The sequence below is a fragment of the Bidens hawaiensis genome, unplaced genomic scaffold (genome assembly GCF_021521415.1).
Source record: "Bidens hawaiensis isolate Kalapana, Puna unplaced genomic scaffold, B.hawaiensis_p1.1 tig00005006_1, whole genome shotgun sequence".
Lineage (NCBI taxonomy): Eukaryota > Viridiplantae > Streptophyta > Magnoliopsida > Asterales > Asteraceae > Bidens > Bidens hawaiensis.
Window position 1 is genome coordinate 352,895 of NW_027491316.1, and position 26,338 is coordinate 379,232.

The window sequence follows — 26,338 nt, forward strand, 5'->3', positions numbered from 1 at the left end:
ATATTGCTGTTATTTTATCCTTATATTTACATATTAAAATTACACAACAGTGTTATTTCAGTATTACAATTTTCAGATTTAATCACTTTTGAAAAAAAAAACATAATGATAAAACATAAAAACACGCTAATAAATAGAGAGACACAAAAATGAACATAAGACACAATGATAAACAAAAAGACACTATGACGTAATTTTTATTTTATAAAACAAAGTCATACTCTTATTAAATATAAAATAACGCTTGTTATTATGATGGTTTTTTTTAAATGTCGTACGGAAAAGTTTTAGAAGTTTCAAAATTATGGGGAATTGACATGTGCTTGTGACCGGAGAAAATATGTGTTTTCCTTTTATGCGTTTTCTCTTTTGGTCTCCATTTAACACAGGACAATCAACTATGACTTCTCATCATTCTTACTTTTGTTACACTTTATAAAATGATTCAACCTTGGTAGTTATACGCATAGTAATTCAAATTGAATAGATCTTTACTATGTAAATTGGGTGGCATATATATTTTTTTAACTTTTATTGCTAGAATTCTATACGGTCAGATTTTTAAAGTTCTCTTATGATAAATTCAAATAATAAAGTTACTACCATGTACTAAAACATCCTTTTTTTTTTTTTACTTTTCCAAGAATAGTGTATTGGAAAAAAAACTTAAGGTTATTTTCTTGCTTTTTGGTTTATTTATTTTGTGTTAAAAATTAAAAATTCTTTAGAAATAAAAAATAATGGCTATTTTAAAATTGATATAAAAATTAATTTACAACGACTATGTATTAACCATGTTTACCTATGTAGTATACGGGCATGACGTATCAAACTCGTAAAAGATTAAAAAAAATGCATAGAACCCGGTTGGATTTAATCCGATTTTAAGCATTTCAAATGAGACGAACTGGTTTTAAAACCAATCGAGTTAAAGAAACCATGTTGGTACCCACGAACACAAGGGCAAAATTGGAAACAAGAAATAAATTATATCACAAGATGATTGACTAACTGTGATCAATCATTAATTTTATTATGTAATAAAAAACATATAATAAAAATATATCAAAATCAAACACTATAGAATAGATTGAAACAACCTAATCTGAAAACCCTTAAATCAACCGATCAATCATGTCATCTTCAACGTTCTCTGGCGACGAAACAGCTCCGTTCTTCGGCTTCCTCGGGGCCGCTGCCGCCCTTGTCTTTTCCTGTAAGTCAATTCCATCTACCAGATCCCTAATTAACCATTTCGGATTGTTATTGTTGTAGAAATCCGGTACTAGTGATTAAAACATGGCTATATGTGTAGGTATGGGGGCCGCGTACGGGACGGCCAAGAGTGGTGTCGGAGTGGCCTCAATGGGGGTGATGAGGCCCGAATTGGTGATGAAGTCGATTGTGCCGGTGGTTATGGCAGGAGTCTTGGGGATTTACGGTCTCATTATTGCTGTCATTATTAGTACCGGGATTAACCCTAAGGCCAAGTCTTATTATTTGTTTGATGGATATGCTCATTTGTCTTCTGGTTTGGCTTGTGGCCTTGCCGGTCTTTCTGCGGGCATGGCTATTGGAATTGTGGGAGATGCTGGTGTTAGGTAATTCACTCTTCTCTCGATTGGTCCGATTTAGCGGCATTTAAACCTAAAATGATAGACCAACGAAGATGAATATGGATACTAAAAACTGAAAGAGATGTAAAGTGACATCTTTTGCTCATCACTCAAAACATTAGAGGGATTGGGGAATACTCGCGGGTGTTGGATATTATGCTTACGTGGCTAAAGTATATCAGTTGGGATGCTTGTTACCCGCGACGCAACCTGATTTTAAACGTATCTAATAAATCAGCTTGAAATATAAGTATTCAACTACACATTTGGCAATTTTACAATTATAACAATTTTAAGTTTCTAAAAACTTAACATATTATTTATCATAATTTTTAAATTTGCCACCTGTCATAAATTTTTTAACCACTTTTACCGCGTTTCTTTCTTTGCTTAAGGGGTGTTTGGGATTCCTTATTTTTACCTGCTTATGACTTATGGAAAAGTCATAAGTTACAACCTAGTGACTTATGGAATTTTTCCTCTCACAAGAAAAGGAATACCAAACAACATATAACTTTTCAAAAAGTTAGTAAGCTATAAGTTGATGAAAATAAGCAACCCCAAACACCCCCTTAATAAATAAGTTCGTTTCCCGCGTATATTTCTTCAACTAATAAATAAGTTTGTTTTCAGTTTCTCGTTTTCAATTTCTAAATCTTCATTACTAACTATTTAATATTTAATATAATATTATTCTTCAACCCGTGCAATACACGGGTTTCTAGCCTGATTGTATAATATACTAATACAGTATAATATAGTAATATTATACGACTAATCCCATACCCGGCTCAAACATGTGAATTTTTCTAAAACAAATCCATAACTGGTCCCATACACGAATACCTGCCCCATTACCCTTCCCCAATGTTTCGGGTTTAGCGTCGGCTTTAGGTACTTTGACCTTTTCTGGGATGGGTAGTGATAATGGTTCCACCACAGCTTAAATCAGTTAGGGTTGAAAGTTGAAACAAGTTTCTAATATAGGCTGTAGCACGGTTGGGTTAAGGTTGACCTGCTAACAATTTTTATGTCCAATTTTAGATAACAGATATAACTACTTAATGAGTCAGCTATGAGTACAATAACAATAATAGTAATAGGAACGGCAACGGTAACGGCCACAATTATAATAATCATAATTATTATAATTATAATTATAACTATAACTATAATTATAACTATAACTATAATTATAATTGTAATATTGTTATCATAACTTAATATTAGACTAACAAGACTAGCCATGTTTTAAGCATTAAAATGGACCTTGAGTAAATGAGTCAAAATTGACACCGTTAGTTAACACGTGTTGTAAATGCAGGGCTAATGCACAACAACCAAAGCTTTTTGTTGGAATGATCTTGATTCTCATTTTTGCTGAAGCTTTGGCTCTCTATGGTCTTATTGTTGGCATCATTCTTTCTTCTCGAGCGGGTCAGTCTAGAGCTGATTAGAAGAATTGTTTGTGGGTCCCATGTACCGCGATAAAGTGAGCATTTTTATTTATCCTCTCATTGAGTTGTGGTTTGTTTGTTCTACTTGTAGACTTGATTTTAGTTTCTACCTTCAATAAAATCGCTTTTTTGTCATTGTTTGAATTTTATGCATGAAAAGAAGTGAAAAAGGAACTCTTCAGCACGTTAAGATCTGATAATCATGGATTTTGTGATTTATATGTATTGTACAATTTAATAATAACATGTTCACTATGTAGTTGAAGTTTGGTTTTGTTATAATAAACAGCAAAGTTGTCTATTTGGGAAGTGTATTTAGATGCATAAATTTGTAAGCTGGTTTATTAATAAATGATATTAATATTATAATTAGGGGTCGCAAACTTGACCCAAACCATTTCAAGTGGGTTAATTTGGGTTGTTTTAAAAATTATATGGGTTGGTTTGAGTTATAGGTTTTAACTAAATGGGTCAAAATGAGTCACTTGAAATTCCACATTCTTATTTTCGGGTCAAAATGGGTTGACAAATTTTAAGGTATGGGTCGATGTGGGTTAGTGTCTTAAGGAAAAGTGGCAGGTTCGGGCTGAAATGGGTTTTGGATTAGAACGAGATCGGTTTAGGTTTTGACTCAGATCAAGTTTCTTTCTAGTTTTCGCACTGGATGGACCGATCTTGGATTCGTTTGCGGTTTTTGTTTCATTTTGGTCGGTTTTTTTTTCAGTTTCAACTCTGTTAGGTTTCAGATTCGTTTTGATCTTTTGTCGGTTTCAATCAATTCAGTTCAGTTTTGGTTTTTTTGTTTCGTTTTCTTCGACTTTTCTGTTTCGATTAATTTCTCGGGGTTTTTATTTCTTTGATGAACGAGAACAATGGATGAAACATTTTAGTTTTTCTACTTTTTTCGTTTTTTATTTTTATTTTGAGTTATCATTTTTTATTAATATTTTTTTGGGGTTAACCCCTCAAAGAAAATATTAAAAAAATTTGATAAAAAAAATCATAACTCAAATTATAAAACAAAAACAAAAACAAAATAAAAAAACTAAAACGTTTTGTCCGTTGTCTTCGTTAAAAAAATAAACACGACCCGAACTTGTTTTGACCAGTTCCGACCTCGACCCATTCCGACCCGGACCTGTTCTAACCCAAACCTGTTGACTCAAACGAGTTCCGACCTGAAACAAAACAACCTTTTTTTTTAATTGACTCATTCCGACCTGAAGAGGTAGGTCCCAGCAAAGCCATGTTGGACCCGCAAGACTCACCTTGAAGAGGGACGTCTGCGCAAAGACCAACTGGATCCGTAGGACCCACCATGCTCAGAGAGATGAAGACCTTACACGCAGTAAGCCAGCTGTTCCCGCAAGAAAGCCTCCCTTGGTAAAGTACCCTGCCTGTTCCCGCAGCTGCAGATACAAGCCAAGAAGGAGGGCTACCCGCACTAACAGTATGGCTACACGCATAAGGCACTAACTCTTACTTCAGTAATGTCACCTGAAGAAGGAATGAGCAGGGCGAGAATATAAAAAGAGCTAGTCCGTACGCTTCTAGAAAATCTTTTGTACTATACCTACCAAGGTATGGACAAATAGACAAGATCTGACAAAAGCAACCCATGAACCAATCACAGGGTGACAGCTCACCGACAATAGTACGAGAAGCAGCACGCTCCAGTACAAAATGTCACTATCAGCCGCTGCCTACCCACCAACTCCCATCGTGGCACGAACATAGCCCGTAGTTGGTGGAAAAGGAATATTATACAGCTGGCCGTATCTGTTTGGAAACCTACCTTCGGCTATAAATACTCCAACACCTTGGAACGGTATCATCATCTTATCTTCTCTAGCTATTTCTCTCTATATACACTTATATTCAGAGCAATCTAGACTGATTCTCACGCCGGAGGGTGGTCACAAGGAGGAACTCCCCCTTCTCAGTGACGAGCTCACGGTGTCTGTTTTGCAGGTCGAGAAGAATAACCATCTTTGCTGGACCTAACCCTCGTGGGAAACATCTACTTAACCCCCAGATTATCCTTAATCTGCCGGAGCCATTTAGTGTTTCTTCATTGGCGTCATCCGTGCATTAAGCTAGAACTAATTCTTTTTCTCAGTTTTTTCAAACTTCTGGAAAGATGGTTAAGGTTACTCCGACGCCAAGGCCACCGAGTGACCAAGAAACTCCGGTAACCACAACCCCAGCTACTGGGGGAAACACCGGTGAATACACGATTTTTACGAACACTACCCCGGTTACCCAAGCCGGGGCAAGTGCAGTAAACAATCATCCCCTAGGATTCATTGATACCCAGTTGGAGAAACAACAGACGAGGCTTCCCCGCCAAACACTAGAACAAGTCAAAGCTTGGGCGGAAGCACGTTAGAAAGAATTCCAAGCCGAGCTGGATGAACGTTTACGTTCACTCCAACAGGCCAATGACGAATTCGGAAGCATTCGACAACAGCTCAACATGAGCAATGATTGCGAGTATGTGGATGATGAAGATTGGGAAGAATCTGACAGTGATGCAAACCCTCGTCATAAGGCGAAAGGGAAGCGTAAAGAAGACTTCCACTCGAAGAGAAATTTCGAGGAAACCTTCAAACCAAAGAACACGGGGGGAAACCCACGTGACTTTTCCAAAACTTTCAGATCAACTGTTACGAATGCGGGAAAGTCCAAACTTGCAAGGGACATTAAGGAAGCAATTGCTCCAAAGAGTGCCAACAGATGTCCAACATAGGCAATTACGATGGCATATCTGACCCGGACGATCACTTGAACAGATTTATAGCGGGGGCAACCGTCAGTAATTGGACGGAACCCACATGGTGCTACATGTTCTAGATGACGCTCGTCGGGGCAGCCAGAGCGTGGTTTGATCGTATACCGGTCCACCACATCTACGATTGGGCAGACTTCCAGCAAAAGTTCAGCCAGCACTTCAGTCAACAAAGAAAATATACTGAAGAGCAATGGACGATCCTCAACTGCATCCGAGAGGAAGATGAATCTTTGCTAGACTTCATCACTCGTTTCAACTCAAAGAAGCTAAGTCTGGGCACTATTAGCGAAGATCTTGTTCGCGCCGCTTTCATCCAGGGCGCTGAGTACCCAGAGTTCATCCGCACGTTGACGGGTAAAGATGGCATGCCATCCACGTGGGATGCCATCATGACGGCAGCTAAACGCTTCGCTGAGACGGAGAGGCAACTGGGTAGAAATCTTCCTCAGAGCACAAACCTCTACACGCAGAGAACAAGAGAAAATAACGTCCGTACCGTCCGACAAAATAAGAAGAGGAAGCTTGGTATTTGGCAGTCAAGGATAAACTTTGACACCTAATCCAGCTCTCGCCCTCTCTTAGGCGGAAGGGACAACACGCACTCGTCGAACCGGAATCCCAGGTGGACGCCACTCACCAAAAGCGTCACCGAGATATTTGCCACCGAGAAACTCCCATGGCCAAAGGCTCCAATAATCCGACAACATCATAACGCTGATCAGAGCAAATCCTGTAACTTCCACGGGACCAAGGCCACACCACGGAAGAATGTACATCTTTGAAGGATATCGTCGAAACATTCGTCAAAGATGGGAAACTCACACACCTCGTGGCGTCAATCAAGAACGGTGGGAGGAATGACAATCGGTACAAAGGCAATGGACGAAAGCCCGTCGACATCAGCATTCACATGGTTCATAGCAACATCAGAGGAAGAAAACGACGAACAACAGAGCCAAGTGCGTGGAAGGAAGCTGAAGTGCGCTTCCCGCGTGTGCCAGGAGGACCCAACAATGAAGGCCCCATAGTCATCAAAAGCCAGCTGGGGCACTACATCACCTCCCGCACTTTTGCTGATAACGGCGCTTCGTCAACGGTCATGTACAGGCAGTTCTTCGACAAGCTAGACGACGAAGACAAAGAACACCTAGAAACGGTTTACGCCTCGATGGAAGGGTTCGATGGCAGCACAAACACCCCCTTGGGTATCCTATCTTTCCCCGTCACTCTCACGGACGGGAAGTACTCCCGCACAGAAGACGTGGACTTTGTCGTAATGAGGAAGCCACACCACACATACGACATTCTCTTCGGGAGAGATGGGATGACAAGATTTAATGCCGTGGTGTCTTCGGTCCATGGCATGATGGGATGGCCAACAGCTGAGGGTGTCGCGATGATCACGGGTATTCCCCAGGTATGCATCGCATCTGTCTCATCTAAACCAAACCAAAGATGGCTAAACCAACCATTACCGAGCCGGAAGAATGGGCCTTCAATGGCAAGTACCCTGACCAGGCCATTACCATTGGCCCAACGATCACTAATCCCACGCGCACCTTACTCAAACGCTTATTGCAAAAAAATGCTGACATCTTCGCGTGGACACCAGCTGACATGACTGGTGTACCCCGAAGTAAGGCGGAGCATAAGCTCAAGTGTGACCCGGCTTTCACGCCGGTCATACAAAAGCGCCGTGTAATGGGTGCGGAACAGGCTAACGCGTGTAGAACCCAAGTCAAGGAATTCCTTGACGCAGACATCGTACGCGTTAGTAAATATCAAACATGGGTTGCAAATCCCGTCATGGTACCGAAATCCAACAAACAATGGCTCATGTGCATAGATTTTAAAGACCTAAACAAAGCATGCCCCAAGGATTGTTACCCGTTACCCGAAATTGACCTTAAGGTAGATTCGTTAGCACCGTTTCGCCTTAAATGCTTTCTTGATGCGTATAAGGGATACCATCAAATCCACATGGCTGTTGACGATCAGGACAAAACCGCATTTCGGACGCCAGATGGCACATTTTGTTACCAAATGATGCCATTCGGACTTAAGAATGCTGGGTCCACGTACCAACGCCTGATGGACAAAGAGTTCCATGCCCAAATCGGGAGGAACTTAGAAGTTTACATGGATGACTTGGTCATCAAAAGCCTTGAGCCAGAGGCAATGTTGACAGACATCGAAGAAACTTTCAACACGCTCAGAAAAATAAACATGAAGCTCAACCCGAGCAAGTGTTCCTTTGGGATGGAAGAATGGAAGTTCTTAGGAGTCATCGTTACCAAAGATGGCTTCAGAGCGAACCCTGAAAAGGTCGAAGCCATTATGAAAATGGAATCACCTACTACCATCAAACAGGCTCAGACACTGAATGAACGACTAGTCGCACTTAACCGCTTTTTGGCAAACTATGCGGATAGGTCATTCCCATTCGTGTCAACATTGAGAAATTGCTTGGAGAAAACGCACTTCCGCTGGACACCAGAAGCGGAAGCAGCTTTTCAAGAGATTCGGTCACGCTTGATCGAACTCCCAACGCTCACAACACCAGAAGTGGGGGAGGAATTAATTCTCTACCTCTCCGCCACAGACAGAGCAACCGGGGCAGTCTTACTAGTAGAACGAAAAGGCATCCAGATGCCCATCTACTATGTAAGCCGCGTCTTAACGGACGTGGAAACCCGGTACTCTACCCTGAAAAAATTAGTCTTAGCACTTGTACAGGCTTCACGCAGGCTAAGACGATATTTCTAAGGTCACCCAATCACCATTCTCACCAACTTCAAACTTGCAAACGTTCTAGGCAAACCCGAGTTGTCGGGACGCCTAGCCAAATGGGCAATTGAGTTGGGGGAATACGCGATAAAGTACAAGCCAAGACCAGCCATAAAAGGCCAGGTCTTGGCCGACTTTATTGCGGAAGTCCCCGCATCGCGGGAAAAAGAGTGCCAGGAAGAGGCTCAACCCTCTCCAGCACAAGACATTAACGATGTCCGGCGACTCTATACTGATAGAGCAGCCAACAACGAAGGTTCAGGCGCAGAGTTGAAACTAATTAACCCGGCAGGCCAAGAATACACTTACGCTATTCGGCTTGATTTCCCAAGTACGAAGCATTCTTGGCCGGATTAAGAATTGCGTGTAAGATGGGAGTGAAAAACTTGGAAGCCCACGTGGACTCCATGCTAGTAGCCAACCAGATAAACAGGACGTACGCGGCCGTGAATGACATAATGGCCCTGTACCTTGCGCAAGCCAAAACTCTTATGCGCGATTTTAACGATTGCAAAGTTGTGCACATCAAGCGAAGCGAAAACAAATCTGCGGATGCGTTAAGCAAGCTTGCATCGTTAGCCTTCACCCACTTGGGAAAGGACATCCGCGTTGAACTTCTTGGAGCAAAGCAAAGAAATTATGGAGCTACGCGTACCTGCGGCAACGCTTCTCGTAGAAGCCAATCCTTATTAGATAGAGCTTCTTAAAGGGTAGCTTGAGCTTGATCGCGGGCGCGTTCGGCTTCATTCTTGTTGAGGTTGGCAAGCAACATGTCCTTGGCAGCAGCCTCTTCAACGCCTTTAAGCTTGCGCTCAGTGCGATCAAGCACAGCCCTCTGATCCAAAAGCTCCTGTAGCTTCTTGGCATCTTCTAAAGCCAAAGCCTCATGAGCCTGCTGAAGCTTCTCCAGTTTGGCTTTAAGCTCTTCATTCTCAACGCGCAGAGGCTCAGCAACGGCTTCGGCTTTTGTGGCCCTTTCGGTGGCATTACGCGCAGTTTCCTTAGCCAACCTAAGCTGTTCGTTAACAGCTTGGGTAGCCTTGGAACGGGCCTCATGCCTGGCTTGGATCTCGGCCTCAAGGTCCTTGAAGGCCTTCTCTTTCTCCGCAGCGATGGCGGCAAGCCTCTTGTTTTCCTCCCGCAGCGATCGCGCCTGAGCCACCTCCAGGCTACGCGCAGTCTTTAACTTGTCGTTTTCATGACAAAGTAACTCGACACGCGGCTGCATCCGGGCGAGAAGGATTCGAAGCTCATTGGACAACCTACCCTCCTGGTAGCTAGCCATTGTCTCCCCCAATGCACCGCTTGGAGCGGCATGGCGCGCCCAGTCGACGCAGTCCGCAGCCGTCCTTAGAGTTGTTCCCCGGCGGATATTCCACCTTGGAGCATACACCTCATTGGAATCCGAAACTGCAAAAACAAAAAACAGTTAGGAAAAAATGATAAGAATGGATAATAGGCCAAAATAACCGCACGCACCTGTAGGGTCGATAACAGGCCGATAGCCGCTAAACCCATCACCTGAACCTAAAGGATATCCATCCAAGAGGTCAAGGAGATGGGAAGGAGGCAAAGGTTGGACTTCCTCATCAACAGAGGTAAGTCTAGAGGTTCCAACTCTAAACATACTTGGAGAACTGGCCCCAACAGAGGTAGTCGCTGACGCCGAATGCGACAATGCATAAGCCATTGAGGTAGACACTATCGGAGATGAACTCATAACCGTGGTAGCAGCAGCAGATGAGCTCGCGGAAAATGTCACCGCCGGTCCGGTGAAGGATGTAGTAAAGATGGCACTGACGGCCGGCGGAGATGACGTCATAACTGGAACAGTTGCTTCAACAGTATGAGCAACTGAACCAGCACCAGAAACAGGCGCAGCCGCCTGGGTCATCGCCTCGGATAGGTTGACCAAACCTATCGTCGTGGGTCCTGAACCGCTTCCTCCCGCACCGCTCTCGAAAGCGGATAAGTCCACTCCTGCATGAAGAAAAACAAGATTAAAAACAAAGGCGGAAGGAAATGCGAAAAAGGTACACAAAAAATATACTTACTGGCTTTCTTGATCCTAAAAGACCTGACAGGCGGAGATAGACCCGATGAAACTGGCCTCTTCGCGCCAGTCACCTTTGCAGCGCTTGGTGGCTCGGAAGTGACAGCCGTTGTCTCAACCTCTGAGACAATGGTCTCGTCACCACCACCAAGGTTCCCCGCCACCTCCTCACTTTCAGTCTCGGAATCAGATTGATTCCCCAGGTCGACGACGGAAGCAACCTTCCCCTTGCCCTTCATGCCAGCAGCCTTCTTCTTCCTCACAAAGAAAGGCCCATCTGCGGATCCCTCATCAGAAGATGACAAAATCAGAGGAATTCCAGCAGAAGTTTGAGCATGGAGAGGACGAGAATTAAAGAACTCCTTACCTGGCCGAGTGGCGCTTAAAATTTCGTGGCCCGGCGGGTAGACCTCTATGAATCTATCCGCCGTCTGCTCCAAAATAGGCAACTCGTTCTCATCGAGATCACGAGTACCCAACCGTGCGGGACCACCAGTCTCCCGCGGATGCAAGAGCGACTGTAAGTCGTTCCCCTCTGAAATAAAAAAAAAGACAATGTTAGAAGAAAAACCTTAAACCAACACAAAAAATGGAGCATACCGTAAGGGATATAGTTCAAACCGTATTCAAGGACGATGGGTATTTGCGGCGCCCCAGACCCGGCATCCTTCCACACGCGGCTCATCCCAAGCATCACCATCCCAGACTGCGAAGCGATAAACCGGAGTCTGGATCTGGGAGATCTTGGCGAACCATTCCGTCTCTTGGTAATTGGAGGCGTGAAGGTTAGGGAGTGTCCTCTCATTCTTGAACGTCATCGCGATGGGGACGACGCGAGCGGAGAGGTAGAAAAACTCCCGCTTCCAAGAACGAAGACTACGCTCAGTAGCGCAGATCTTCAACCCCTTGATCCGAGTAACAAGGGTATTCCAGCCCTGGATGCACCTCCAGGTGTAGAAGGTCATCAGACGGTCGACGCGGGGCTCGATGTCCAAAATACGGCACACCCATTCGAAATGGCGAACTTTAGCAATCGCCATTGGGTGCATCTCCGTCAAATGAACACCGTGTTTCTCCAGAACACGGTACACGAACTTCGTTAATGGGAATCTTAGATTCCCATATAGGAAGAACGAAGCGTAAACCCCTATCTTGCCCTTAGGGGCATCGTACACCGTCTGGTTGGGCTCCGGAAACTCTGGCTCATACGGCTCCAGCATGAACTTCTTGACGATGTAATGGTATACATCGACAGAAAGAGTACACTGGCACTCGCCAGCAGTACTCTTATCGTCCTTATCAGACGTAGACGTCGGGTTCTCGAGGTAAACGTCAGACTCCTCGACGTTAACCTCAGGATCATGAGTAGAAGACGACATTTTTTAAATGTTAAAGAAAGCGGTTTCAGGAGAATGCTCGCCGGAAAAGATGAGTATTCGCCGGAAATCGCTTAAAAGGAAAAGAATAGTGAAGTGAAGGTATGGGATGAGATACACCCTCTCCCCCCTTATATACTCATCGCAATGAATGCGATGAATTTAATGCGGAGGAGAGAGAGAGCGCAGGTGCAATGAAACGGCGACACGTGTGGATAAAGCAAGCTGTCAACAGGTGTCGGAATGGCGCGTGACATGAAACTCACGCCCAAGCGCCTGAAAAAGCGTCCTGATTGACCACATGCTGTCACGTCGTCATAACTTCCTGCACGTCCTGAAACCGTCAGAAGACGCCAACGTCCCTTCAACCGTTTGGACTGTCCTTATCCTTTCACCAACTCTCCGAATTCCAAAAAGATTTAAAAAGATTCAAAAATAAGAGGGAATATACCCCCTTACCTTGGAAAACAAGAAACCGTAAGACAAGTGCGGGTACAGTGTCAAGGCGAAACCCTTCACATACTTAGCACCTGCAGGGAATTGAAACCAAGAAGGATCTTATGGGCCATGCTTGCGGAAAGAGAAATAGCACCCCCGCATGGCGGGAACGTTGAGACTAGATTGTTTGAAGCTTCAAGGTGGAATTGGTTGTTTAACATAACTGATCACTATGTCAAACTACCAAAACCTCGTGGAGAATCTACATAAGTGAAACTCAACGCTCCCGACTTGCGAGGAGGTTACACACCTACCCGCATCATACCCAAAGATCAGGCAGAAAAGTCGGGAATTTCTGCAACGACTTGCGAGGAGGTTACACACCTACCCGCATCATACCCAAAGATCAGGCAGAAAAGTCGGGAATTTCTGCAAGTGACATTAGGAAAACTGCGGAAAGAATCCCCACGGAAAACCTTAAAAAACGAAAAACCCTTTTCAAAACCCCTTGCTTAAAGTCCAAAAGTTCCCCTCATTAATAATTCATGAGAAGAACAATGGACTGGGGGGACTTGAAGAGGTAGGTCCCAGCAAAGCCATGTTGGACCCGCAAGACTCACCTTGAAGAGGGACGTCTGCGCAAAGACCAACTGGATCCGCAGGACCCACCATGCTCAGAGAGATGAAGACCTTACACGCAGTAAGCCAGCTGTTCCCGCAAGAAAGCCTCCCTTGGTAAAGTACCCTGCCTGTTCCCGCAGCTGCAGATACAAGCCAAGAAGGAGGGCTACCCGTACTAACAGTAAGGCTACACGCATAAGGCACTAACTCTTACTTCAGTAATGTCACCTGAAAAAGGAATGAGCAGGGCGGGAATATTCCCGCCCAAAAGAGCCAGTCCGTACGCTTCTAGAAGATCTTTTGTACTATACCTACCAAGGTATGGACAAATAGACAAGATCTGGCAAAAGCAACCCATGAACCAATCACAGGGTGACAGCTCACCGACAATAGTACGAGGAGCAGCACGCTCCAGTACAAAATGTCACTATCAGCCGCTGCCTACCCACCAACTCCCATCGTGGCACGAACATAGCCCGTAGTTGGTGGAAAAGGAATATTATAAAGCTGGCCGTACCTGCTTGGAAACCTACCTTCGGCTATAAATACTCCAACACCTTGGAACGGTATCATCATCTTATCTTCTCTAGCTATTTCTCTCTATATACACTTATATTCAGAGCAATCTAATCTGATTCTCACGCCGGAGGGTGGTCACAAGGAGGAACCCCCCCTCCCTTCTCAGTGATGAGCTCACGGTGTCTGTTTTGCAGGTCGAGAAGAATAACCATCTTTGCTGGACCTAACACTCGTGGAAAACACCTACTTAACCCAATATTATCCTTAATCTGCCGGAGCCATTTAGTGTTTCTTCACGACCCTAACCTGTTTCAACCCTAACCCGTTCCGACCCAACCTAACCCATTGGCCACCCCTAATTATAATGTTAATATTATTATTTTGTTAACGTATGTTAAACATATTTAGTAATTCATAAAATTGAATATAATAAAAGTGTTTTGACTCGTGCTTTGTGTTTTTGTTTGATTACTATCTTTCTTTGCTATATAAGCTATCTTAATTGTGGATTTGAATTTCAGGGTTTGTAAATTCTTTTTGCCCAAATCCCACTACGGGTCCAATGTTTCTATACAAAAACATCTGTCCGTTTTTTCACTTCTATTTCTAACATAAACCACCCCATCTTTAAATACCGACACAATCTTCATATATAAAATGGGTAAAGCATAAATACCATTAAAAAAATGTAAATACTTTCTAAAAAATAATAAAGTAGTTCAGCATGCTAACCCGACCTTGGGACATGAGGACTACATATTTAGCATAACAGGGTCATGTGTTTGACCTGAAACTAACGTTACACTTTAAATAAATATTGACGCCCGTAAATTCGTGTTCATTTGTGTTATGTTGAAAATTCACATTCCTAGAATCATGCAAGCGTGTAAAGAACACTTTTCTTTTATTTAAAATTATCAAAATTGAGAAAAGGAGAAGCGTTTTTGTTTTAAGAACATGCGTAGTCATAACTCTCCACTCCCAGGCATTATGCGCCACGTGGCGTCCAGTCAGAGTTATGATTTTTTACAAAAACAGGGTGTAGTCATAACTCTCCACCTCCAGACGTTATGTGCCACGTGGCGCCCAGTCACTATTAATTTTATTTGTTTTTTTAAATAATAATTCATTTAAATAATTAAACATAAAATTAAAAAACAACATTAAAATTTAAAAAATACATTAAACTTTCAAATAAAAACTAAATTAAAATAAAAAAAATACATCAAATTAAAAAAAATACATAAATAATACTAATAAAAAACTACATGTGATATTTTTCTAAAATTTTCGCTTGTCGAGCGGCTTTTAGAGATCGGATTCTCGGGTGTTTACTAAACCGAGTTTTTACTAAAATGGGGTTTGGGTAAAAATTATTTACCAATATGAAGATTTTGAAACTTATTTAACAAAATGGGTTTAAAATATAATAATAAAAATAAAATTTATAAATGGCCCTACACCACCCTCATCTAGTCTTCTTCAATTCGCCGGCCACCTAATTCCGGCGACTGCCATTTTAACCGGCGACCCCGTACTCCTAAACCACCCACCACCACCACCATTTTTTTTGCTTCTCCTTCTTCTCTGATCCTGTTCTCCTTCTCTGATCCCGTTCTCCTTCTTCTCCGTTCTCCTAAACCTCTCACCACCAGTAACGGCTCAATCCAACGGATATGTCAACGGTAACTTTTTGAAACTCGATCCATTCAGCGCGTTTTATATATAACGTTCACAAAAAAAAGCCAAAACGCCGAGGGGGCGGTGTGCCCCCGGCGTTATAGGCCAAAACGACGCCGTAACGCGGCGACTATGCATGGTCTAAGTGTGAAGCTAAACCAAAATAAATAAATAAATAAATAAAAATCCATTTGTATGACTAATGATTTTAACCAAATTTGATGACAAATTTTCCCAACACGTAAGTTCATACAAGAACTGATTTTTAGTGATCATATGTGTCCGTATTAAACACACGTTTACATAAATAAATAGAACTTGAAATGCGAGCTGAGTTTGAGCCTAGATGGAGCTCAAGCACAATTCGACTCGTGTAGATCTCTTAAGCTTGTTTCACAACATTTTTTTTAGAATAGTATATTTTGAAAATATCGCATTAAAATTTCATAAGGTAAGCTTATCTAACTATCTATATAATTACCTGCTATAAAATCTTACGTGTCACTCTTACGTTCGCTTCCCACCCACCCTCTAGAGCTACCAGATTCATTGATTTCTGAATTGAGACTTCTCATTCAATCCTTAGATTTTGTGGGCATCCATGGGTTTATGAATCTGAATATCTCAAAACGGGTTATATCATAATCGTTTGCCTCATCTCGTCTTCCTTCAATCGCGAAACCCTAACACAACCTATCGCAACTCTATATCCTCGCCTCCTTTCTATTCCAATCACTCTTGTTTGCTGTTTAATTGGCGTCCCTGTAGTTCCATCTGAAAACCCTATTAGGGTTAAGAAGTATTGTTCTCGGTTTGGTTTCTTAAATCAGCACAAGATCCTCTCAACCGATCTAAGGTCAAAGGCCTTTAATCTTTGCATTCGATCATCTTCCAACACGAATAGCGGCTATCTAAGGCTGATATTCGTGTTACAATCGATTTTAATTGAAGATACAAAACGAAATTTTCCTCTCATCTGTATCAAGCAATCGATGGTCTCGTGTTTGATCTTATATTAGGAGGTAATTTCTATGATGCTTCATGTGATTCTTCGACAAGCAATCCCCACCACTCCTCTTTCGTCGGTCTCATATTCATCTTAGGCAATCACTTCCGCATCGGCACCCACAAATACGTGAATTGATTTTCATTAATTTGTTATAATAATTTAGTTAGGGTTTAACTTTCGATCCTTGGGGTGTTTGGATGTTTGCTACGCTGATTATATTTGCAAAAACTATTAATTCGATAATCAAATTTAACTAATTACGTTTAAAAGGATTTTGATTATTTAGAATCAAATTAGTTCGTCATGGAGTTTCACCTCACTAATTTTTGTTTCTGCTTGTAAGTTTGGTGTTGCCATATGCATTATGTTTTCATTGGGTATTTTAACAATAACTTTGACTTTTGGGCAGTTGTGTTTCTTATTAAAGTAATAAAGTGTATTGTGTTTCATTAGACAAAAGTCTTCATATTGTATTAGTGTTTAAATGTTGTATATTACAGTTGGATGGTCAGGATTATGTTTACTTTTACTTTTACTGGTATTGGCTTATGTCTTTTGTTTGTATTGAATAATATATGTAAATTTCCTATATTTCATTATTTTGTTAAATGTATGGACTTGCCATCTCTGGACATAAATGTTCCAGATGGAAAGCACACCGTTTATGGTGATATTATGGAGCGATCCTCAACCGAATCCGGTTAGAGGACCGAGCAAGCCTGGTGTAGGTCTTTTATTCGATTTTTGGGTGATGCAGATGGAAACAAGGGTGCTTTTATTCGATTTGAAGCCCCCACCACGTAGCTCAAGATTGTCACATTTTTGGCAGTGGTTAGTTATTTTTACAATCACACTGCTTCTTTTTCTACATTTTCTATATTAATATTTTTTTGAACTCTATAAAAATATATACTTTTTTTAAATTTCAGCCACACCTTTATGTGATGTCAATGGCGTACGATAGCAATTTCCTACGCATGTTTAGTTAGTGTCTATTTGTTGATGTGGCATATTGGGCGGGAATGGGTTTGGTTTCTCAAATCTATAACTGTCGCATGCTCAACATGATGACACAACAAATTATGCAAACATGTATTATTAATGAATACAAAGGGTTTCAATATTGCAGAATTTAGAAATTTTGTATTAGAAATTATGTAATCTATGATTGCATCTAATAAAACTTTTTATTATATTATATTAATTTATTATCATACGAATTTGTCTTATTTATTTATGTTTTAAAAACTTTAAAAACTACATTTTAGTGCATCTCTTGGATATTGGTTTTGATCTTTCTTATTGATTTTTAACAACATCTATTGAAGTTTGCTGGATAAAAAAAAGTTTAATGGTTCAGTCATAGGTTTAAAGGTGGTATTGAATCTTGCTGATGCAGTTTATACTCATCCCAAGGAGCTTGATGTGGAATTTATACAAGTTTAACATCTATTAATAGTCAACTTATAAGTATATTATAAATATAATTAAAAGGCATCTTGACATGCTCTCTGTAGCAAAACATTACAAGTATTTAAGCATGTAGTACATGTACCCATCTGCGTTAGTTTGTATTCACGTATCATTAACAGATCAACACGTGTGAGATTTTGATAAAAAGACCGTGTTTTTGTCTTCCATCATGTGTGTATGTTCGGTAGCCAAGCACCATCGCTCATTCTTCGACCACCCTGTCTCCGTTCAGCTCAAAGGTATGTTACCATAAACCCTAAAACGTATTTTCAGAGTCCAATTTGGTGATAATCATCAACAATGACTTCCAAATTTTATGAGTAATTCGTTCGATTAGGGTTTTTGTTCATCTTTCGACTTCAATCTCCAGTGACTTTTTTCTTCTTCTTAACCTGGCCTGGTTACTTACAGGATAGCTCTTTAAACATCACATGGTGTCCTGATTTTCCTCTAGGAGATTTGCCAATGTTAAAAGAATAATGATTACATAAACAGTATAATAATATTAAATTAGTTAGTTAAATATTTTGAATACACTGTAGGATGGGTAAATTTAGGAATCAAAACAAAATTAAATTAATAGTTTATGTTTTCTCCTATTTAATGCATGCAGGGCAACACTTATTGTCATAGAACATCCACAACGTTGCAACAACAATAACGGTCAATTCTGCATACCCATCGATGTTCAATCACATATACAGGTATACACCAACAAACAAATAAACTCTCATTTCAAATCCAAACACAACCCCAAACACATATGCATCTGTTAGGAATAATCAATTAACCTTGCTGCGAGCCCATTTTACCAGTTTAGAAACGGTATCCAAAACGGGTTAGCGGGTGGACGCCTGACGTGTAATACATAATTTTAAACCAAACCTTAAAAAGTCCATTTACTTAAATAAATTGAGCGGGCAAAAGACACAAACCCTCAAACGGATTAAACAAGGACCGTTTAATTTAACAAGCTATTCATATAAACTCTTAACACAGTCTCTTCGATACAAAGGTTTAAACAAGTCATCAAAAAACCACATGTTTAATCAGAGAGACTAACGTGCCAAGGAAACAGAACATGTTCAGTCTAAAATAGTATAAGACATCTGCTGGCTCATACATGTTTGTGGTATTTAGTTGACTTCTCAATTAAAATAGACTACTAAATTATTGGTTTCATCACATTCATACTTTTTAAAGGATGTGTCATGCATGTATATACTCAAATAAAACACTTATCACAACTTTGGTAGTTTTTGACAGGTTCGGCTCTATCAAATTGGTAAATCATTTGGAAATGTTACTGATTTTATTTGTGTTCTGGTCAGGACGAGTTCATTTTCAACCGGGTTAAGTTTTGAAGACGCAAATCGCCCGATTTGGGTTACGTTTTATTTGGGACCTGAACAAATAATTTGAATCGGTCCGAACGAGTTTGGTTTATAGTAACTAGAACACGAAATGAGTCCTAACACGACCCTTATATTCGTGGGCTTACCCTGACACGACCTACTTGACATGTCAAGCTTTTCTATGAGGTGTTAAAATGGGCTGAGATCGCAGCTTTACGAGTCCAAGTCGCCTTTACAATGGCAGCTAATGTCTTAACAGGTAAATATTTTCCGCTCAACCAGATATGAATATTTTAATTTTGAATATTTGTCACCTAGCGGGTTCACTGGATCCAAATTCACAGTGATTTTGTTTGTGTTTTCCTTAAGTCTTAGTTACTCTGATTTTTACTAAAATTGCATGCTTTCTAATTCATTTGGTAGTCTTACTAATTTTATTCTTATTCGACAACTTAAAAGGTACCGTGACAATGTTACCCATATTGATGACACGTCCGATGTACATGCGGTCTTCTTTGTCGATGCAATGACAGCCCTCCTTGGAAGACTATGCAAAGAGCAGGTCAAACCCCACGGCTACAAAGACCCCCCCCCCCCACCCACCCACTGCTGTCAACAATTTAAATGAGAAGCAAAACATGGTCATGACATGCGTACCACAGGCTGCACTCCCACACTCCACCCCGTAAGCCCTGCTGCAAAAAGTCAACAAAAAGGGCAACAACACGAGCCATCAGGTACTAGATCACAAATGACAAAAAGTATAAAGTAGAGGCATTTTAAAACGGACCTCTATGCTTATGCAAGAATAGAGGAGACTATGAAGAAATGCAGGCTTTGAACCAGCCCACTATGGAAAACAACCCCCTTTTGACCATGGATTGAAGAACAAACCTCTTTTTTTGGAAAATATCAACCATAACTCAATCATGGAACAAAATAAGCAGTAGCTTAATGAGCATAAAAGGAGCTTCTTAACCATGGAATGAAGCCACAACACTTATTATCGAAAAAATATATAATTAGGCTAACGATGGACATATATGCAAAGACTAAATTCCTGTCTGATTTTGAACTTAACCAAGGCAGTTAAGCATGTATGTACAAAACTAAATTCTAATTTACCAACGACGACATGACTGATCCGTTAAAAAAAATGACCACACGAACACGTATAACACAAAGTAAACATGGAACCAACTCGGTCCGCAGCAGTGCGCGTGTACGATTTCTTGTTAATATAATTATATACTAGATTAATATCCAAATGACGGTGCCACAATTGAGCTTTTCACTTTTTAGGAACAAGAGTTTGATCATTTATATAGTTAATTTTAGTGAATAAACCAAGTTAGTGCTTTGGCTTGGTGGCTTGATCTACCTTTGGTAACTACTCTTGTAATGCTTGGTGCTAAGTTCGAGCCCCCTGGTATCATCAACTTCCAATTTTTTATTTTAGAGAGTTGTTATATTAATGTTTTTTTCTTTCTTTCTTTTTTCCCTCTTACTCGAGTCTCTTGGCTACAAGTTTTTTTTAATTATTCTTTTTATGTGTTGTTTGATTGTGTATTATCGTTTAATTGTTATATTAATGCTTCTTTCTCTTAATCGAGTCCCTTGACTACAAGTTTTTTTTATGTTTTTATGTGTTGTTTGATTATCTATTTATATATAAAAGTATTTTTTTGTTTAAAATATGATAATTATTTTTTGGTTTAGTTCCATATTTGTAACGAACCTAACTGATATCGAAAGAATTCATGCCAACTCCCCGTCGCACGCCCTTGCTTTCTAAATATGCTAACTTGACGAAATTAGTTTTTCGGTTTAGTTTTGGTACCTTGTATAAACGTAGCCGATACGACCCGAATTTTGGGGTCGACTCACCACGCCCGTCTATTATCAACCGAATAAATGCTGTTTCAAATATGTTGTTTTTTTGTATCAAATGCTATACGAGTTTCAATACTATTTTGAGCGCCTATTAGTTTACTTTTAGTGCATAATGCCATATACCGGCACGGACCTAATCAATGGTAACCAAATTCGTGTCACTTTGATTATAAGTTATGTGTATGTATACTTTTTTGGGAGTTTAGAAACTTAATTTTTATTTAGTCTTGATGTTGTAACAAACTTAACAAATACCAACTGAATACGTGTCTCGTCGCCGTAATGCGGCGGATTTATTACCTAGTTTGTTATTATTGATGAAGGTTGAAGATCCGAATTATGCGAGTATTGTCCCAATTTCCATCATCCTAACTTTCTCCAAGGTTTTTATTGATCATCCTTTGGTAGCTTCCTTTGGCTTTTCATTTCCTTTGGCTTTTAGCTCAAGTGATGTTTGGTTGATTTACTCAATTTATCCGTAAGTTTTAGGAGATAATTTGGTTTCCCATAAATCAGCTTCTTCAAAAGAGGTGACAAATCCCAGAGGATACGGAGCGATGCAAGAAAAGATGCATCATTTTTTGTGAAAGGAGATTCACCGGAGGAAGCCGCACTGGTTTGTTTTAAGTTATAGTTTTCTTTAGTAAATAAAATGTTTTGGTTTAGGTCAGCCCGCAACATGTTATTTCATTTTAATTAAGAAATAGTTAATATATATTTATGACCTATTTTGTAGAAATAAAATACAAAATAGAATGTTGTGGACTGAGCTTAATAAGAACATCACGAGCTTTTGGATATTTGTTTGCACAACTCATAGTTACCTAAATCGTGGTACGCTCCGGTACGGGAACAGAATGCAAGTACACAATTCGCTCAAGATGACTTATTTGGTACGGAGGGGTGTAAGTTCATTTCGGTACGAACAAGTAAGGTGTACCATAGAATCCGGTTTAGTAAACCCAATTTAAAACAAAAATTACCAAAATACATAATTACCAAAACATTAATTCCATAACTAGATAATCAAATTCCATATCAAAAACTAAAATTCCGTAACATATTATCCAAAAGAGATCATCCATAATTCCATAACATATTATAAACTTATAATATTATACATATAATTCCGTAATTAAATAATTTCATTATTTATGTAATATTTATTTTCTAATTAAATAATTCCAACTTATATAATATTTATTTAATTAAATAATTCCATTATTCTAATCGATCAGAACGCTAAAAAATCGATCCAATTGCTGAATTTTACATCACCAAAAACACGATTTCATTACCGCATTGATCAATTAAATTTCCGAACTGGATCGACGTACCATCGAAATCTGTGACATTTGTCAAATTCGAGACTTGAGTTGTATTAGTTTTGTAAACTTTTACTTTTGTAAAAACCGATTCAACATTTTTAGAACCTTATTTAATTATTATATAATATTAATATAGACCTCGATCTTAAACAAATCGACATTTGTCATAATATAGTGTTGTTAAGAAAAACTTAGGGGGTTCAGACTGAGTTTTGTAAAGTTGTTATAAGCTTTGGAAACCTTTAAACTCGTTTTAAACATTAATTGAAACTTGAGGGGGCTGTTATGAAAATATGCATACATATATAAATACCTAAACCTAACCCTAACATATTATTATAAACCAGCCCCCCTTTCTATCCGTTTTCCGGCGACGGCGAATTCCGGCAAGACTCCGGCGAGCCCGATTTTCCGGCCAACCCCACCTCCAACACACACACACACAACACAGTCGTCACCCCCTCTTTTCCGTTTCCCGGCGACCCCAACATCTCCGGCAACCCTCCCTTTCCCCTCTCTCGGCTTTCCTCCGCTCGGTGTCTCCGGCAGCCGTAGCTGCGGCCCCATAATCCCCTCACTGCTCGTTTTTCTGGCGATCGGAATTCCGGCCGCCGTGGCCTCACCACCGTACTCTCTCCCTTTCTTTCTCTCTCACTCTCCGGCTCTCGCTCTCTGTTTCACTCTCTCTCTAGCTCTCTCCGTCACCCTCATTCTTTCTCTCTCTCGCCGCTGTCCTCGTCTCCGGCGGGTTTGGCTCGGGTTCTTCCCGGTGTAAAGCCACGAACATGTACACGTCCGATAGGTAAAGTAATTTCGGGCTTTAGTGCTATCAGTTTTTCGTATATCAATTATTAGATTTAAAGTTTCAATAATCGGTTTTATCGTTCGGTTATAATCTTTGAAACAAGTTGGATTGGTATTTGGTTGTTTTGTATTGGGAAAAATATGAACAACCGGGTTCGAGTCTCATCCTAGACCGGTGTTGGTATTATTTTTATACTTAACAAATTACGGTTACTATTAGTACTAAAACTATTACATAAATATTATTATTAGTATCATTATTCTTATAAATATTAAAGTTGTTATTATTAATAAAAGATCATATTATTATTATTTAGTAAAATCATATTTTTATCAATAATTATTAGCAATAATATCATTATATTTATTTTGTAAAAATTCTTTTAGAAATCGAACCAACATCGGGTATGGTATCATTATTACTATCAATATTATTTATTATTATTACTATTTTTATCAACAACGCTTTAAATTAATACTAAGATTTTTATTCTTTAACTATTATTATTAGTATTATACTATATTAGTATTCTTAATAATAATTATTATTACATTATTATCATCATTATCTTATATATATATATATATACATATATATATATATATATAGGATTAGATTAATTTTAGAAGTATTTTTAGAGTGAGAAATACGAGAAGTAAATTCAACCAATCATAATTTATCTTTTTTTCTTATGAATTATTTTATTTTAAGGGCATATTAGTAAAATATGATTGTTATATTTTTGGTAAGTAACACTAGCTTAGGAGAAAGTTACATATTGTTTTTAAAATTAGTTTTTTTAGTATTTATTGTCTTTTACAAATTATGAATAGCCTACCTCAAAATCCTAACTAACCCGGTTTGTCAAAAATTCAACTAAACCCAAATAATTCAATTAAATTATATGTAAATTTACCACCAATTTAACCAATGTATTTGATCATAGAAAACCGAGTTCCTTTTATATTATTTGCATATTTCAATTTATGAAAATATACAACCAACCTAAATACCTCACATACATTGAAAATATGTTTCCTTTTCTTCTATATCCCACAATTGGTGGATCGATAACTTATAAACACTTTCATAATTAATCCTTACACAACAAACTATTATACCTACATAACGAATAGCATACACATAACAGTTAGAGGTGTAAACGAGCCAAGCCAAGCCCGAGCTTCTCATTGCTCGAGCTCGACTCGTTTGATAATTCTTAAGCTCGAGCTCAAGCTCGGCTCATTCAAGTTTATTTGTAAGGCTTGAGCTCGGCTTGAATTAGCTCGTGTTAATTTGAATCAAGCATAGTTCGAGCATAATTTCGGCTCAAGCTCGTTTTAGATGGCTCTTAATGAGCTCGGGCTTCGCTACATTTTCATTATTTTAAAAACAATAATACAAAATATTCAAACCGTAATGCAAAAAAATGGACAAAAACATGCTAAGTCACTAGATCTCCATTGTCTGTAAAATAAAGTAAGAAACAAATAAAATATCTCGTCTTTTTTGCACATAAGACAGTCTTCCACAAAAGTTTATACATCCTTAAACCTGAAAAGTCAAATAACAAGAACAAGGTCCATATTAGCATAATTATATTGGACAAGCTCTTAGCAGTTCCCATAAATCAACCTTAATGATTTAAGGTCACTACATAAAACCTTGGTTTACCAACAATAGTACAGTCACCATAGCAGATAATATTCACACCAAACCCCACTCTCAAATTTAACCGAACAAAATTGAGTTCGAGTAGCTTTTTAACCGAACCAAGTTCGAGTAGCTTGCAAGCGGCTCGGCTCGTTTACACCACTAATAGCAGTCAACAACAAGATACCATAAACATATAAGTAATTCATAAACACTTTTATAATTACTCCATACACAACAAAATATTGATCCTCCATAAACAAGATATTATAAATAGTTTTATTCTTCGTAAACTTAAACATGACATTCTTCCTACACTAAAACTTTTACATGTACTACACACAAAAAATTAAAAATAAAAAAAATGACATCCTAGAGACCTAGACAACATATAACCTTCCCGCACATTATACAAAGTCAACAAGTAAGTCATTTATCCTACTATTCCTTGATCAACCAAATCTTCAATCCGAACATAGAACCTCCCTAATATGTGATCTTTTCGCATGTATATTCCATAACGAAACCTCCCTTATTGTTATTTATCAAACCAACTCTATTGAGGTTGTGAAGTCTTTAAAAGCCAAATGTCTCTGTGTTTGTTTAAAAAACCAAATAAAAATATAAACTAATAATAATAATAATCTAAAACTAGTTTCATGTTTTTTTTAATATCAAACATCAAGAAACCTCCTTGAAAAACATAAACTCCAACAATAAATAAAGACTAAAGATAAAAACATCAAACTCCAACATCTAAAACTAGCTTTCTAGTTTATGCAGTTGAATATCAAAATCAATCAAATTGCTTAATAAAAATATAATAATAATTATAGCCAACATCGCAAAATAACATGACCTCCTACAACAGTAACCTACATATACAACACCATACACTTTATGAATGTGCATATATTAGTCTGTATGCACACATGATTGTTCATATGTAGGTGTGTATGTGTATACATACACATGTATGTAGGTACATACAATGTATATGTTTAGGTACGTATGTCTAAACGTACATTTGTCTGAATACACGTATGTTGGTACAGACATATGCAGGTACGTGTATCTATGTACCTACATACGTACGTTGTACACTTCATGAATGTACGTATGCACACATGACTGTTCATATCAAGATACGTATGCCTATACATACGACGTACATATGATGTGTATAGGTTGCATGATGTTCCTATATATGTATGCATGTACGTATGTGCATAGGTACGTACGTACATACCTAGGCACGCACGTACGTAGACACGTAGATACATACGCACGTAGGGACGTCCACACGTAGGGACCTACTCATAAAGATTTAATAACCATTTGCCTTACACAACATACATGTTCTTGTATAATCAAACCTAGCAAGACCATCTATATTACTTACAAAACAATACTAAACAATTTTTCATGCTTTGTATAAAACCGATTTACCTGGTGCCGAGTGTACTCCTCGATTGAAAGAAATA

The 26,338-nt window shown here is 39.2% G+C and overlaps 1 protein-coding gene across 1 annotated transcript; it reads left to right on the plus strand.

The window, feature by feature from the left end:
* The first annotated feature begins 1,133 nt into the window (after window positions 1-1,133).
* On the plus strand, window positions 1,134-3,129 carry LOC143628487 (V-type proton ATPase 16 kDa proteolipid subunit-like). The gene is made up of 3 exons (XM_077098073.1): window positions 1,134-1,216; window positions 1,316-1,601; window positions 2,941-3,129. The coding sequence occupies exons 1-3, from the start codon at window positions 1,135-1,137 to the stop codon at window positions 3,071-3,073; spliced, it is 501 nt and encodes a 166-aa protein (XP_076954188.1). The 5' UTR covers window position 1,134; the 3' UTR covers window positions 3,074-3,129.
* Window positions 3,130-26,338: the final 23,209 nt, after the last annotated feature.